Genomic DNA, 15,033 nt, shown 5'->3' on the forward strand with positions numbered 1-15,033 from the left:
GAAGCTGGATAGGTGGGAAAAGGTGAAGAGCTGTAAAAGAAGGGGGTGCAGACGCTGGATGTAGAGCAACAAACTGAGTGCCAATGTATGCAAAACGTCGACAATTCCATTTCCTCCATAGACGTTGCTCGACCCGCTAAATTCCGTCAGTAGATTGTCTTTTGCAAAAGAGCGATGTGATTCAGCCTAAAGTCATGCATTCAAGCAAATGCGGGGCAGGTGCAATGGTACCGCTTAACATTTTACTGTATATTAAGCAGAAATATCCGAACTGTCATTCATGTTGTCATAATGCAGGACCAACTTAAAGATAAAAAAAAAATGCGTTTTAATTCAGTAAGATTTCACCCGGGGAGCGGGGTTTTAAGCATGTGACCCAAGAAGGCGGAGTCAGAGAGGAACGAGAAGAATCTTTAAATCGTTGAGAATAAATTGTCTCGTCACCGAGGGAAAGGACGCAGTGATTCTTTCGAGGATAGTTTCAGGGTTTGTTTGAATCAGCAATTATCCGAGGGTTCTGCAAATTAGAATTCAAGTCACGTTTCTTCTTGAAATTGTATCTTGTAAAGTCAAGAAGTCAAGTTAAATCTTTAAGTTGGAATCTGTATGAGCATTTAAATCTTTAATTTGCAAAACGGCTTATTTTCAATAATTGCTGTACCCTTCTGCAACATGTATCTAAGTAATTGCTTTAGTTGTAACTTGTGCAATATGATAAAATTGAATAGCTTGGAGAAGAGTTGGCCCTTCTATATCAATTGCAAATCTTAAGTATAAAGTTGAATTCCTTTGCAACGTCCTGGTGAAGTCTCAGGACAAACGGCAATATCTTTTTTTTAGTGGATTGAAATAATTGCAAAACATAGATTTGTATAACTGCCAATTTGAAAAGTTTGCAGAAACGGAATAAAGGCAATTGGTTTTGAACACTTTGCGCATTTAGCAGCACTGAGGTAGGATTTATCAACATATTTCTAAAAAAAAGTTTCATGGTTATTGAATATTGATAGAGACACGTCTGGTTTATTTATGCATTTTGCAAATTTGAGGTTCGTCATCAAAATCGCGGAATAATCTGCATTTAAGTAGATGGCAAAAAATGTGCTGCGGTAGGAGTGCTTCGTTTAACAAAGGCAGTGGAAACAAAATGGTTATTTCTATGCATTATAACCTGCTTGGAATTTGCAGAGCACAGACTTTTTTTAAAAAAAAACCATGAGCATTATTACTATTGCACGTTTTTGCAAAATATAAAATGGAGATATGCATGGTGATTTTGAATTACAACATGAATAACACTCATAACCTCTGTTTTCATGGTTGGTAATGAAAAGGGCAATAGAGGCAGCTGTAATATATGGAGAATTAATGATCAAATCCAAGCTGAGGGGACTTTTCCTAACCTATTCACCCAAACCTTTTGGATCCCCTCCTCTCACTTCCTCTTTCATGAAACCTTAGTAATGCTCATAGTCATAGAGTGCAGACGCTGGCCCTTCATCCCAACTGGTCCATGCCAAGGAATTGCCCATCCAAGCTTGGCCCATTTGGCCCATATCTTTCCAATCCATGTATCTGTCCACCACTGTCTTGTAAATGCTGTTATTGTACCTGCCTCACCCACTTTCTCTGGCAACTCATTCCATACACAATATAAAAAAGTTGCCCTTCAACTTCCCGTTGAATCTTTCCCTCTAGCTCTTTATTCCCCAGCCCTGAGAAAAGGACAATGAATTCAACCTATCTATGTCTTCCATGATTTAATGCACCTCTATAAGATCACCCCTTGGTCTCCAATGCTGAAGGGAAGAAAGCCCCTAGCCTGTTCAGCCTCTGGTATAACTCTGTCTCTTGAGTCCTGTCACAATCCTTGTAAAGTTTTTCTGTTTAATATGGCTCTATTGTTTGCTCTTGACTGCAGGGGGAAACAATTTCTCAATATCTATCTTTCCAAATCTTTCTTAAATTCAAGATTTCTGTCAGGTTATCCCACAATTAATCCAGAGAAAAGAAAGAAGCTATCTTTTAACTTGCACTTATGCACCTTACCTAGAATGTATGGTTGCAGGTTTTGCCAATGCAAGGCTTATATTAAAATTAAATGATGGTATACTGCTTTTTACCCAGAGTTGTTTCAGATTTGAAACCTGGTTGGTTCCTGTTATTTGAGATGGTCCCTCCTGGAACACTGATGGAGCCTGAGCAGACTCCAGCTCTTGTATCTTCATTAGCAGCTTGGCGCGCTCTCTGACTTGTAGATGTCAGAATTTGCAGGAATCGCTGACAGCTTCCCTTGAATTGGCGAACTCCCACATTGCAGTGCCTGGGGCTCGTTCATCCTCAAACCAAACTGAGTAGAGATATTTCAGAATCAGAATTGGGTTTATTATCACTGACGTATGTTCTGAAATCAGTTGTTTCGTGGCAGCCGTACAGTGCTATAAATTACAGCAAAGAAGTGCTGCTGAACTATTCAGAAATCTGATTGCATGAGGGAAGGAGTTGTTACTAAAATGTAGAGCGTAGATCTTCAGACTCCTGTTCCTCCCTGATAATGAGAAGAGGGCATGCCCCAGCTGGTGAGGGTCCTTAATGCTGAACGTCGTCGTCTTGAGACACCACGTCTTGGAATATTTCCTCAATGGTGGGGGGGGGAGGGAGGGAGGGGAGGTTTGGAGGTTGTGCCTGTGATGGAGTAGATGGAGTCTATAACTCTCTGCAGGTTCTTTTGATCCTGTGCATTGGAGCATCCATACCAAGTGGTAATGCACTTGTCAGAATGCTGTCTGTTGTACATCTGCAGAAAGATTTAATGGAACAGGTTGAGGAACATCTCTGTACTCGATCACACTGCCTTGGTCCTGGCAGAATCTGTGTACAATGGTATAATGCTGAGACTGAGGGTGGGGGTGGTAGTGGGTGGATGTTGCAGGAAACTTCCCAAAGTTTGACCACTCATAAATGGCAAAATATCTGAGTAAAACAGATTAATAACTCTGGACAACAAAGATTTTGCTTGCTGAATACTTTTGGGTGTATCTTAAGGCTTTGGGCCGCTGATCATGAAAATCACCACGAAATTTCCCTATCATGCATCTTTTTTAAAAAAATCACCTATACTTGTTATTTCAGTTCACAATTCAAGTCTGAATAACTGATGCCAAGATTAAGGAAGGCACTTTTGTTGGTCCACAAATCAGACAGGTCATCAATGAAAGCAATTTGAAGAATTTCTAGTGGGATCAGAGAAAATCACATGGAAGATATTCGAGGATGTTGAAAATTTTCTTGGCAACTACAGAGCACCAAACTATATGCAGCTGGTTGACAACATGCTTCAAAAACCATGAAGTGCAACATGTCACTAAAGATCCATTTTCTGCATTCCCATTTAGACTTCTTCCTGGCAAATCTTGGTGCTATCAGTGACGAGCAGGGTAAAAGGTTTCACCAGGATGTTGCAGCCATGGAGAAACAGTATAAAGGCAACTGGAATCCATCAATGCTGGGTGATTGTTGTTAGATACTTAAGCAAGAAGCAAACGAAAATCATCAACAAAACATCTTTAGCTTAGTTAAACTATTGCAAATTATCAGCACGGTATGCAAGTAAAGACATTATATTCAATAAAAATTCATTTCTTGTTTCTCCAAATTCCTACATGATGCAAGTAGTCTGAAATTATATTTGTGTTTGGCTGCAAGAGGTCTATCATAAACAAAAAAAAAATTCTGAGGAAGCAACACTTCAGAAAAAATTAGTTGTCCAGTGTAATAAATCAATTTGCGGCTTCGATCTTTAAAAGTTTATTGTTAATTGATCCTACGTGCTTAGGTGTCATATGTTTTACTCTGCATTTTATCTGTGTACGTAAAATACTTGCTTTCACTAAATATTTCTCTTGGCTCTCCCGTCCATTCTGTTCTCCAATGTCCACTCCCTGGACAATAAATTGGACTACATCCGACTCCAATGAAATACCCGGCGGGAGCACGGAAAGCGACGGAATCCCGGACGCCGCCATTCAGCTGTTTACTTATGTAGCAGTTTCTCCCCCAAGCCATCAAACTCAATACCCAGAGCCTGGACTGACACCAACCTACTGCCCTCTACTGTACCTATTGTCTTGTTTATTATTTATTGTAATGCCTGCACTGTTTTGTGTACTTTATGCAGTCCTGGGTAGGTCTGTAGTCTAGTGTAGTTTTGTTTTACGTAGTTCACTGTAGTTTTTGTATTGTTTCATGTAGCACCATGGTCCTGAAAAACGTCGTCTCGTTTTTACTGTGTACTGTACCAGCAGTTACGGTCGAAATGAAAATAAAAAGTGACGACTTGACTTGACTTGATATTTTGTTGTTCCAAAAGATTTTCAAAGTTCTGATTGGCATGTTTGAAGTGGCTTTGCGTTTCACTGATAATGAGGTTTGTTTCTTTCAGGTAGTGATGGACAGTCCTTCAACTGCTCACTGGTTGAGGATGGGGAACAGTAATTCTTTCCGCTATGAGCTCCTGGCTGAGATTGGAGAAGGAGCGTATGGAAAAGTATACAAAGCCAGAGACCTGGAAAGTAATGGGAAATTTGTGGCTCTGAAAAGGATAGCAATTCCAAGAACACGAGAGGGCATCCCTACGGTTGTAATTCGTGAAGTGGCTTTGTTAAAACAATTAGAGCTCTTTGACCATCCAAACATCATCAGGTAAGATTATTAACTTACCTAATCTTTGCTCATTCCACTGCCCTTTCCCATTCTGACATGTCGATCCATGGCCTCTTCTACTCCCCCAGTGAGGGCACTCTTGGATTGGGGGAGCAACACCTCATATTCCATCTGGGTAGCCTCCAAACTAATGGTATGAACATCAATTTCTCTGATTTATGGTAATTTACCCAACTCTCTTTTTTGCATTCACCTTTCTGGCTCCCCCCTTACCCCTTCTCTTCTCCTCACTTCCCTCTGATGCCCCTCCTCCTTTCTCTGATGGTCCACTCTCCTCTCTTTTCAGGTTCCTTCTTCTTCAACACCTATTACCTCCTTCCCCCACCTACCTATCTTCCCCCTCACCTGGTTTCGCCTATCACCTGCCAACTTGTACTCCTTCCCTTCCCCCCCACCTTCTTATTTTGGCTTTCTCCCCCTTCCTTTCCAGTCCTGATGAAGAGTCTTGGCCTGAAACATTGGCTGTTTATTCCTTACCGTGGATGCTGACTGACCTGCTGTGTTCCTCCAGCATTTTGCGTGTGTTAACTCCGAATCCTTTCGGACCTTCTTTTCTGATTGATTTCCCTGCTGCTAATACAAATGCACCTCTTTTTGAGCAGAAAGATGGTATAATCAGACTTGCAGGCAGCAGCGAGCTTTTATCAACCAGGCAGGTGTACTTCTGCACGAGGGAGTTGGGTGGAATAAATCAACGGGTTAGAATTCTTACTTTTGTTTAAAGTGATAGGTTCAAGTCCCAATGCAGAAATTAGGACTTGGTTTTGGGAACACAAAATCAAGATGGATAATCCATTGCAGTACTGAACATATGCCAATACCACTACAGACATTGTTACTATACGGTTTATAAGAGCTTGCTGTGCACATGTTGGATTCCTGCAGTGACTTTCCAGTTTTTGGGGGTGAACATAAGGCTTACAAGGCCAGCATTTATTGCCCATCCCTAAATGTCCCTTGAAAACAGACTGTAATCAGTAGAGATAGGCAGCAACACCTCTGCCACGATTATTCTAAACACTGATGCTCCAAAAGGTTGTGTCCTCAGCCCTTACTTTATTTCCTGTGGTGTTAATGTTGAGAGAGTTGAGGGCTTCAAGTTCCTAGTTCTGATCATCATCAACAGACTGTCCTGGTCCAACCGGATTGATGTCACGACCAAGAAAGGTCAACAGTGCCTCTACTTCTGCATGAGGCTAAAGAAATCTGGTATGTCCTCGTTGACTCTTATCAACTTTTAGTCGATGTACCATAGGAAGCAATCTGTTTGGAATGGTAACTGCCCTGTATGTGACTGCAAAAATCTATAGAAGGTTGTGGACACAGCCCAGCACATCATAGGAATCAGCCACTCTTCTATGGGCTTCATCTATACTTCTTGCTGCCTCAGTGACACAGCCAGCATAATCAAAGACTTCACCCACTCTAGACGTTCACTCTTCTCACCACTGCCATTGGGCAGAAGATACAAAAGCCTGAAAGGACATACCACCAGGCTGAGGGACATCTTTGATCCCACTGTTATCAGACTCTTCAATGGTTCTCTTGTATGATACGATGGACTCTTGGCCTCACAATCTACCTCATTATGATCTTGCACTTTACCATTTACCTGCACTGCACTCTTCCGGTGGCTTTTACACTTTATTCTTTATTGTTATTGTTTTACCTCATTCTAGCTCACTGCACTATGTCATGATTTAGTCTGTATAAACTGTATGGAAGACAAGCTTTTCACTGTATCTTGACACAAGTAACAATAATAATAAACACATACCAAGATGGAGCTGGGACATCATCTTGTACCATTGAAGTCCTTCTGAAGGTAGGCCTGCAAAGCTGATGGGGAGACCATTCCAGAGCTCATACCCTGCGATGAAGGAACAATATAGTCCGAATGAGCAGAGCTAGGCACTATGAGCCTACCGAGTTCAATGTGAGCACGAGAATCAGGACCCTGGTGAGTTTAAAAGGAGTAAGAAACTAGGACCCTGGTGAATTTAAAGTGAGCACGGAAATCAGGATCTGGTGAGTTTAAAAGGAGCTTGGAGACAAAGCCCCAATGAGTGTAAAGGGAATGCAGGAAGTGGGACCTTGATACATTCAAATTAAGTATGTGCAACTGCTGGATTTAACGTTTCCTAATATTCCCTCTCATGAATATGTTTCTCTGCTCTGACAGCTGTATTTAAGGCTGAAAAGTCAGCCATTGAGAAGGTAATCTGTCTACTCAATATTAAAATAAAAGTCAAGGATAAGGAATAGAAATACTAATGATAAAATGGTTAGGTTTTGGACTTCCAAAGTGAAAATCAAAGTTGCATTCTTAGTATTTGTATCAATTTCTCATGCGAGTGAAAAGCTGTCCATTTGAGCAGAATAGCCTCCAGATGAAATGCAAGTACTTCTGGGATGAAGAAGGAATTGTCCAGTTGACAGGACCAAAGGTAAGTAGGCCATTTAATACACATAGATTCATGAAGGCTACATTAGACCATAAGACCATATGATATAGATTAGTGGTCACCAACCTTTTTAAGCCAAGATCCCCTACCTGGACCTCGGTGAAAGGCAAGATCTACTTACTAAATCGTTTAGAGAAAAAACAGCTCAGATTGTACTTCCAATTTGAGGCGTTTTATTTGGGTGAATTGTATTTGAATTACACAAAATATGTTTGTCAAACTTTCAAATTAATTCAAACAAGTAAACACTGTAACTAGAATATCAAACAGGCCATAGCTGTCTTCCTTTAAAAATATTACAATACTTCACACCTTTAATTCTAAGTTTTGTTATTTAATTTTATTTCAACACGAAAAATAAATGAATAAAAATTGACTGTTGCACTCAGTGTGATGACTAGGGCTGAATATTTTCTGCTAGTTCCCTGAAATTTGGCTCATAACTACAGACAGCCAGTCTGAGACAGTCTGTGAGGTGTAGGGTTGCCAACTGTCCCGTATTCCCCCCGCTAAGGTAGAACGTTCCTATGAAACCTTTCGTGCTGAAATGCTTTATGCCGAAGAAGCAATTACCATTAATTTATATGGAAAAAAAATTTTAGCGTTCCCAGACCCAAAAACATAACATACCAAGTTATACAAAATAACACATAAAACCTAAGATAACACTAACATATAGTAAAAGCAGGAAGTATATGATAAATACACAGCCTATATAAAGTAGAAATTATGAAGATTAAGCCAAAACCGATTCGTGGGGTAAAGAAATTGGCACGTACGCGCATGCGCACACAGGTGCCTGCGCAAGACTTCATGGTCGTGGTAGTCTTTCTCGGGGTAAACACAAATGTCCTGGGATTTGACTGCTACTTTTGTCCGTTATTTGGGAGTGAGAAAGTTGGCAATCCTAGTGAGGTGTCTGTCAGTAAGTCAGCTCCTGTACTTAGATTTAATAATTTTCATCTGTGAAAATGCAGTTTCACATAGATAAGTTGACCCGAAGTAGGCACTGTCTTTTAGTGCTATAAACCAACGCACACACCGTGCATTGCTGGGGCCCCATCAGTAGTTATTGCCACCAGTTTATGAATGGGGTTGTCATTTTCACGGACATATTTTTTAAACTCATTGTAAATATCCTCACCTTTAATTGCAAAAGAGTGAGGAAGTCCTCCTTTGTTGTAAAATCCTGGAAAGCCATTCTGACAAATTAGCTGAGCTGTTTGCATTACATCCAGGGATTCATTGAACTGCAGTGAAAAATATTCACAGAGTGACAAGTCCTTTAACACTTGTCAATCCACGTCCTCTGACAGTGACTCTACCCCTCCTTGTCACTGTTGCAGAGCCAAGCGGTGTATTATGTATTGCGGTTGTGATGTCGTTTTTGTTTTTAAAATCATTAAAAACAGTCTCTACGGTAATGACCATTGCTTCCTTGAATAAATCTCCATTTGTAAAAGGCTTCTTGTGTTCAGCCAAAAGGTGACTTACAGGAAATGATGCTTCAATAGCAGCCTTATTTTGAGCAGCATGTTTTGTGAAAAACGATTGCTGGGCCTTCAACCCCGATTTCAGCTCAACTTTCCAGGCACGAATTGTGCTCTTTGGGGGGGTAGGTGTCTTTAAATTCCTGGTGGTTGGTGTTGTGGTGCCGGTCCAGATTCCCTCTTTTAGTCAGAGCTTGTATTTGGTGGCACAACATACATACACACTTGTCTTTCACCAAGGTAAATAGAAATTCCTCTTCCCATTCTGGATGGAATTTGTACGTTTTCACCTTCTTTCATGGAGCCTCCACCATGCTATCAGGATATCACGAGCGATTGCCGATCGCATCGCCTCTGATCTGGGCCGACATTTACGTGCCAGGCAGCACCTAATTAATTAGCTTGTTAATTTCGGCTTTTTTTCTTAAAAATGTGCTGTGTGCATCCCGACTATCGCTGCACCACTGCATGCTTCGCGTCCCGGAGGTTGGGGACACTGCCGTGTATTGATGTTTGCGAAAGTTTGTACTCTTTTCTGACCTGATTGGTCACTTTGATGCAACACAGGCTGCGCTGAAAACGTGGTGCATGGTGGGGGAACTACACACATGCGCACTAGGCAGAAAGAACGGAACTAAACCCCCGCAACCCAGAAACAATCTCTCTTTACAAACAGCTTTATAGCAAAAATATTGCTATATTACCATTATCCTAACTAGTATTACTTTTATAATGCTCACATTACAACTGTATTTGTGTATTTATTTTTGATTTTTCTTCGGGATCTACTGGGAAAGTCTCAAAGATCGACCGGTTTATCACGATCGATGGGTTGGCGACCCCTAACTTAGAACATAAGATATAGGAATAGGCATAGTTCCCTCATACCTTCTCCACCACTAAGAGTGATCTAATTTTATCTGAGTTTCATTTATTTTTTGCCCGTTCCCATTCTCGTTTCCCGTAGTAGTCCAAAAAATCTACATCTCTCACCATCAACTCTCTTAAGTCCCTCAGAAGTTTATATATTTCAATAAAGTCTCTTCTGATACCAATGAGTATAGGTTCAACCTGCTCAGTTCTTTAGAGAACAATCCTTTCATCTGGTGAATGTTCTCCCACTTATCCCTGATGTTTCAGGAAAATTTAATATTTATAATTCTACCATCCAAATGCAGTAAAATTCTAATATTCTGGAAATCTCAATGGTTTGGCAAATGGCTTACTGAGGCCTCAATCCTATAGTCACTATAAACACACTAAGGTCCAATTCCTCTGCTCACTATAAACACACTGGGATCCCATTGCTCTGCTCACTACAAAGACACCAGGGTCTTATTCCTCTGCTCATTATACACACAATAGTGTCCCATTCCTCTGCTCACTATAAGTACACTGGGGCCTCATTCCTCTGCTCATTATACACACACTGGGGTCCCATTTCTCTGCTCACTATAAAAACACTGGGGTCCCATTGCTCTGCTCACTATAAACACACTGGGGTCTCATTTCTCTGCTCACTATCAGCACACTGGGGTCCCATTCCCCTGCTCACTATAAACTGGGGTCCCATTACCATTCTCATTTTAAGCACAATTCTTGCGCTTCCTTTAAACTAACCCCTGTTTTCCCTCGCGTTTTCCCTGCTCCCTTTAAACCGATCAGGGTTCTAGCCCCTTTACCCCTTTAAAGACACTGGGATTCCTGCCCTCCCTTTAAGCTCACTGGCGTCCCTGTGCATCTTTTAAGTTCACCAAGAGGTTGGTGCCTTGTTTTCAGGGCGCTTTCTACTTTGTTCCCTTTCAAATGCTGTGCGTTCACTGGAAACTGTTATACTCTTAAAATAGCTTAATTGAAAGTTTTATTATTAGGAGTAAAATCCACTGGTCCTGGAAATCTGTTAGTCTGACTAGATTATTATAGTCTTTTTCTATATTATAAGAATTGTATGTTTTGTCAGTTGAAGTTCTAAGTTTCTTGTTTTAAGTTGTCTGTGGTTGCACGAAGGATAGTTGAAATCATTTTGATTTTCAACAGATTCTTCCATAATGCAAAGAAGTGTTTTTCATCAATTTAAATTTTTATTCTATGCTGGTCTTTGTAGTTTATGTATAAAAATCCCATTTTTGGGTTTTCATTTGCCAAATGGAAGGAAATGGAGACGCATTCCTCAGGAGAGGATTCAGAATGAGCCACATTCATTGTTCTGTGGTTACATCTATTACCTTGCAATTCAGAAGAATGAGCTGTATACAATTCTGACAGGTGCTTGTGTCTCTCAGATTGAATGAGGGACATAGTCCAGATAAGAGATTGGCCCTTTTGGTTTGACGTGAAGAGAAACTTCTCTGCTCTCCAACAAGCTGTGATCTTTGAATATATCCCAGGCTAAAATCCGTAGGTTTGTAATCACGAAGGAATTCCAAATGTGGGGATCAGGCAGGAAATTTTTTTTGACATAAGGCGCAGGGAATGACATGATCTTATTGAGTGGAATCAGACACAAAGCCTACTTTATTTCAATAATTTGGAGCAAATGTTGGTTAACCTTTACCAGCACATGTTCAGTCCTTGTTTGAGGCTTGCCTGATGCTGCCCAGTTAATCTGGCTTGTAGCAAGAGGGTCAAAATTTTGACGGTGACAGTTCCAATTCATTTTGTGCAACTTTGATCTCAGCAGCAAGTCAGGTGCCTGGTGATCAATGTCTGGGTTCAAAAATAAGCTGAGATTTTTGCAGAAGGCAGAGAAGCACTTAAGGGAATGTTAGGATTTTGTAACAGGGAGAAGTGGCTGGGTGAGAGGAAGTGCTTATGGAATGCTACACATTCAGTGTAGAACTAAACTTCTTTCTTAGAGTCAACCTGACATTTTGCCCATCAAGCACCTATTAGCACTAATCCTATGCTAATTCCATTTTATTCTTTGCACATCCTCATCAACTCCCTCCAGATTTTATTTCTGACGTGCCAGGAGCAATTAACAGTGGTGAGTTAACCTGCTTAATACATGTCTGTGGGATGTGGGACAAAATCAGAATTGGATATAATATTGCAGAAAGGATGCATGGATTCCAAACAAACAGCACCGTCCTCATTGAGGGGTCAGTGATGGACAGGGTGTGCAGTTACTGCACCTCAGCGGATTCCTCCTAGGCCCAAAACATTGGTGCAATCATGCCAGCAGCTTTATTTCAATAGGAGTTTAAAGAGATTTGGTATCTCGCCAAAGACTAGCAAAGTTCTACAGATGTACAGTGGCTGTGGATGTGCATTCTGGCTGGTTGCATCACTGCCTGGCGTGATGGCTGCAAGTGCACAGGATCGAAAGAGGCTGCAAAGAATTAGTAGACTCACTAAGTTCCATCACAAACATAAACCTCCCCACGTTGAGGACATCTTCAAAAGGTGGTGCTTCAAGAAGGTGGCACCCATCATGAAGGACCCTCATCAAGTGGAGGAGGTACAGGAGCCTGAAGACCCACACTCAATGTTTTAGGAACAGATTCTTCTCCTCTGCCATCAGATTTCTGAACTGTTCATGAACCCATGTACACTAACTCCTGTATCTACAAAGTGGCCACTGAGTGTATGTTCATGGTCTTCTGCTGCTGTAGCCCATCCGCTTCAAGGTTCAACGTTGTTGTGCATTCAGAGATGCTGTTCTGCACACCAATATTGTGGTACCAAGTAAAGTACAAGAGGTCCAGGTATGATCTCAGGAAAGCCATCTCACGATCAAAGTGGCAATTCCAGACTAAACTTGAATCAATGAAGGATGCTTGACAGTTATGGCAGTGCTTGAATGCTATTGCATCTTACAAAGTGAAATCAGGCGATATATGTGACAAGAAGACTTCACTCCCAGATGAGCTCAATCCCTTCTATGCTCACTTTGATCGTCAAAATATGGAACAAGCTTTTCAAGCTCCCATGGCCCCTGATGACCGTGTGATTTCAGTCTTTGAGGTTGATATGAGAGCATCCTTCAGCATTGTGAACCCACGGACAGCATCCAGCCCAGATGGGGTACCTGTCCAGGTACTAAAGACCTGTGCTGATCAACTAGCTGGAGTATTCACCGATATCTTGACCATTGGCTTCAGCAATCTGAGGTACCCAACTGCTTCAAGCAGGGTTGAATTACACCAGTGCCTAAGAACATGGTAACCTGCCTCAGTGACTATCTCACAGCACTCACATCCACTGTGATGAAGTGTTTTGAGAGGTTGGTGATGAAACACATCAACTCCTGCCTGAGAAGCAACTTGGATCCGCTCCAGTTTACCTACCAGCACGACAGTTCAAAAGCAGGTGCCATTTCATTGGCTCTTCACTCAACCCTGGAACATCTGGACAGTGAAGATGCATACATCAGGATGCTCTTTATCAACTACAGCCTGGAATTCAATACTATCATCCCCTCAAAACTAATCAAATAGCTTCAATACCTCCTTAAACAGTTGGATCCTCAATTTCCTCACTTGCAGACCCCAGTCAGTTTGGATTAGCAACAACATCTCCTCCACAATCTCCATCAGTACAGGGGCACCACAAGGCTGTGTGCTTAGCCCCCTGCTCTACTCACTTTACAGTTATGACTGTGTGGCTAAGCACAGCTCCAATGCCATACTTAAGTTTACTGATGATTGCACTGTCTGAATCAAAGGTGGCAACGAATCAGCATATAGGAGGAAGATTGAACATCTGGCTGAGTGGTGCCACAACAGCAACCTCTTACCCAATGTCAGTAAGATCAAGGAGCTGGTTATTGGCTTCAAGGGGAGGAAACCAGAGGTCTATGAGCCTGTCCTCATCAAGGGATCAGAGGTGGAGAGGGTCAGTAACTTTAAATTTCTCAGTGTTATCATTTCAGTGGATCTGTCCTGGGACCCAGAACGTAAGTGCAATTACAAAGAAAGCACAGTAGCAAGATTCACAATGACATCTAATACTTTGACAAACTTCTATAGGTGAGTATATTGGCTGGCTGCATCACAGCCTGGTATGGAAACACCAGTGCCCTGAAACAGCAAATCCTACAAAAAGTAGCAGATATAGCCCAGTCCATCACAGGTAAAGCCCTCCTTTCCACTGAGTATATCTACAAGGAGCACTGTTGCAGGAAAGCAGCATCAGTCATCAGGGACTCCCAGCACCCAGGTCATGCTCTCTTCACTGCTGCCTTGGGGAAGAAGGCACAGGAGCCTCTGGACTCACGCTACCAGGTTCAGGAATAGTTATTACCCCTCAACCGTCAGGCTTTCGAACCAGAAGGGATAACTTCATTCAACTTAACTCACCCCGTCACTGAATTCCTCCCACAACATTTAGACTCATTTCTGAGGACTCTTCATCTCATGTTCTTTATAGTTATTATTTATTTATTATTATTATTTTCTTCTATCTTTATATTTGCACAGTTTTTTGCCTTTTGCACATTGTCTGTCCTGTTGAGTGCGGTCTTTCATTGATTCTATTGTATTTCTTGGATTTACTGAGTATGCCTGCAAGAAAATGAATCTCAAAGATTCAAAGATTTAGAGTGCATTTATTATCAAAGAATGTATAAGTTATACAAACTTGAGATTTGTTTGCTTACAGGAGGTTGCAATGCAAGGAACCCGAAAGAACCTAATTAAAAAAAGACCAACCCCCAATGTGCACAGAGAAAGAGAAAAAAAAACAAAACAAATCATGTAAAGAATAGAAGTGAGCAACAACAACTGCATTCCAATCCAAATGGAGTTCTTAAGCCTGGGTCTCAGGGTTGTATATGGTGACATATACATTATGTACTTGGATAATAAATTTACTTTGAACTTTAAGTTACCGTTGCCTTCCTGTTAGCTTGAATCTGTCTGGCCATTCTCCCCTGATCCCTCTCATTAACAAGTCATTTTTACCCACAGAATTACTGTTCAATAGATGCTTTTTGGGTTTTTTTTTTGCACCATTCTCTGTAAACTCTTAAGACTGCTATGCGAGGAAATCCCAGGATATCAGCAGTTTCTGAGTTACTCAAACCACCCCATCTGGCACTGTCAATCATTCCACGGTCAAAGTCACTTTGATCACATTTCTTCCCCATTCTGATGTTTGTTCTGAACAACAACTGGACTGCTTGACCATGTTTGCATGCTTTTATGCATTGAGTTGTTGCCACATGATTGGCTGATTAGATATTTGCATTAATGAGTCAGCAGATGTATCTAATAAAGTGACCACTGAGTGTGTAAGTTAAATTGGAAATACAGTAATTTTTTTTGTGTATTGCACTTTGCTGCTGCTGCAAAACAACATATTTCACAACGCATTTTGGTGATAATAAGCTTGATTCTGATTCTATTTCTGACACA

At 41.2% G+C, this 15,033-nt stretch overlaps 1 protein-coding gene across 2 annotated transcripts in view; it reads left to right on the forward strand.

Moving 5' to 3' along the window:
• Positions 1-4,454: 4,454 nt before the first annotated feature.
• The window catches only part of LOC134340626 (cyclin-dependent kinase 6-like), a 34,350-nt gene continuing 23,771 nt past the window's right edge, over positions 4,455-15,033 (forward strand). For both annotated transcript variants that reach the window (XM_063038073.1, XM_063038074.1), the window contains exon 1: positions 4,455-4,701. In XM_063038073.1, the coding sequence (XP_062894143.1) occupies positions 4,481-4,701 (221 nt within the window). In that variant the 5' untranslated portion in view covers positions 4,455-4,480. The remainder of the gene's footprint in view (positions 4,702-15,033) is intronic.

This window comes from Mobula hypostoma, chromosome X1 (assembly GCF_963921235.1).
Source record: "Mobula hypostoma chromosome X1, sMobHyp1.1, whole genome shotgun sequence".
Lineage (NCBI taxonomy): Eukaryota > Metazoa > Chordata > Chondrichthyes > Myliobatiformes > Myliobatidae > Mobula > Mobula hypostoma.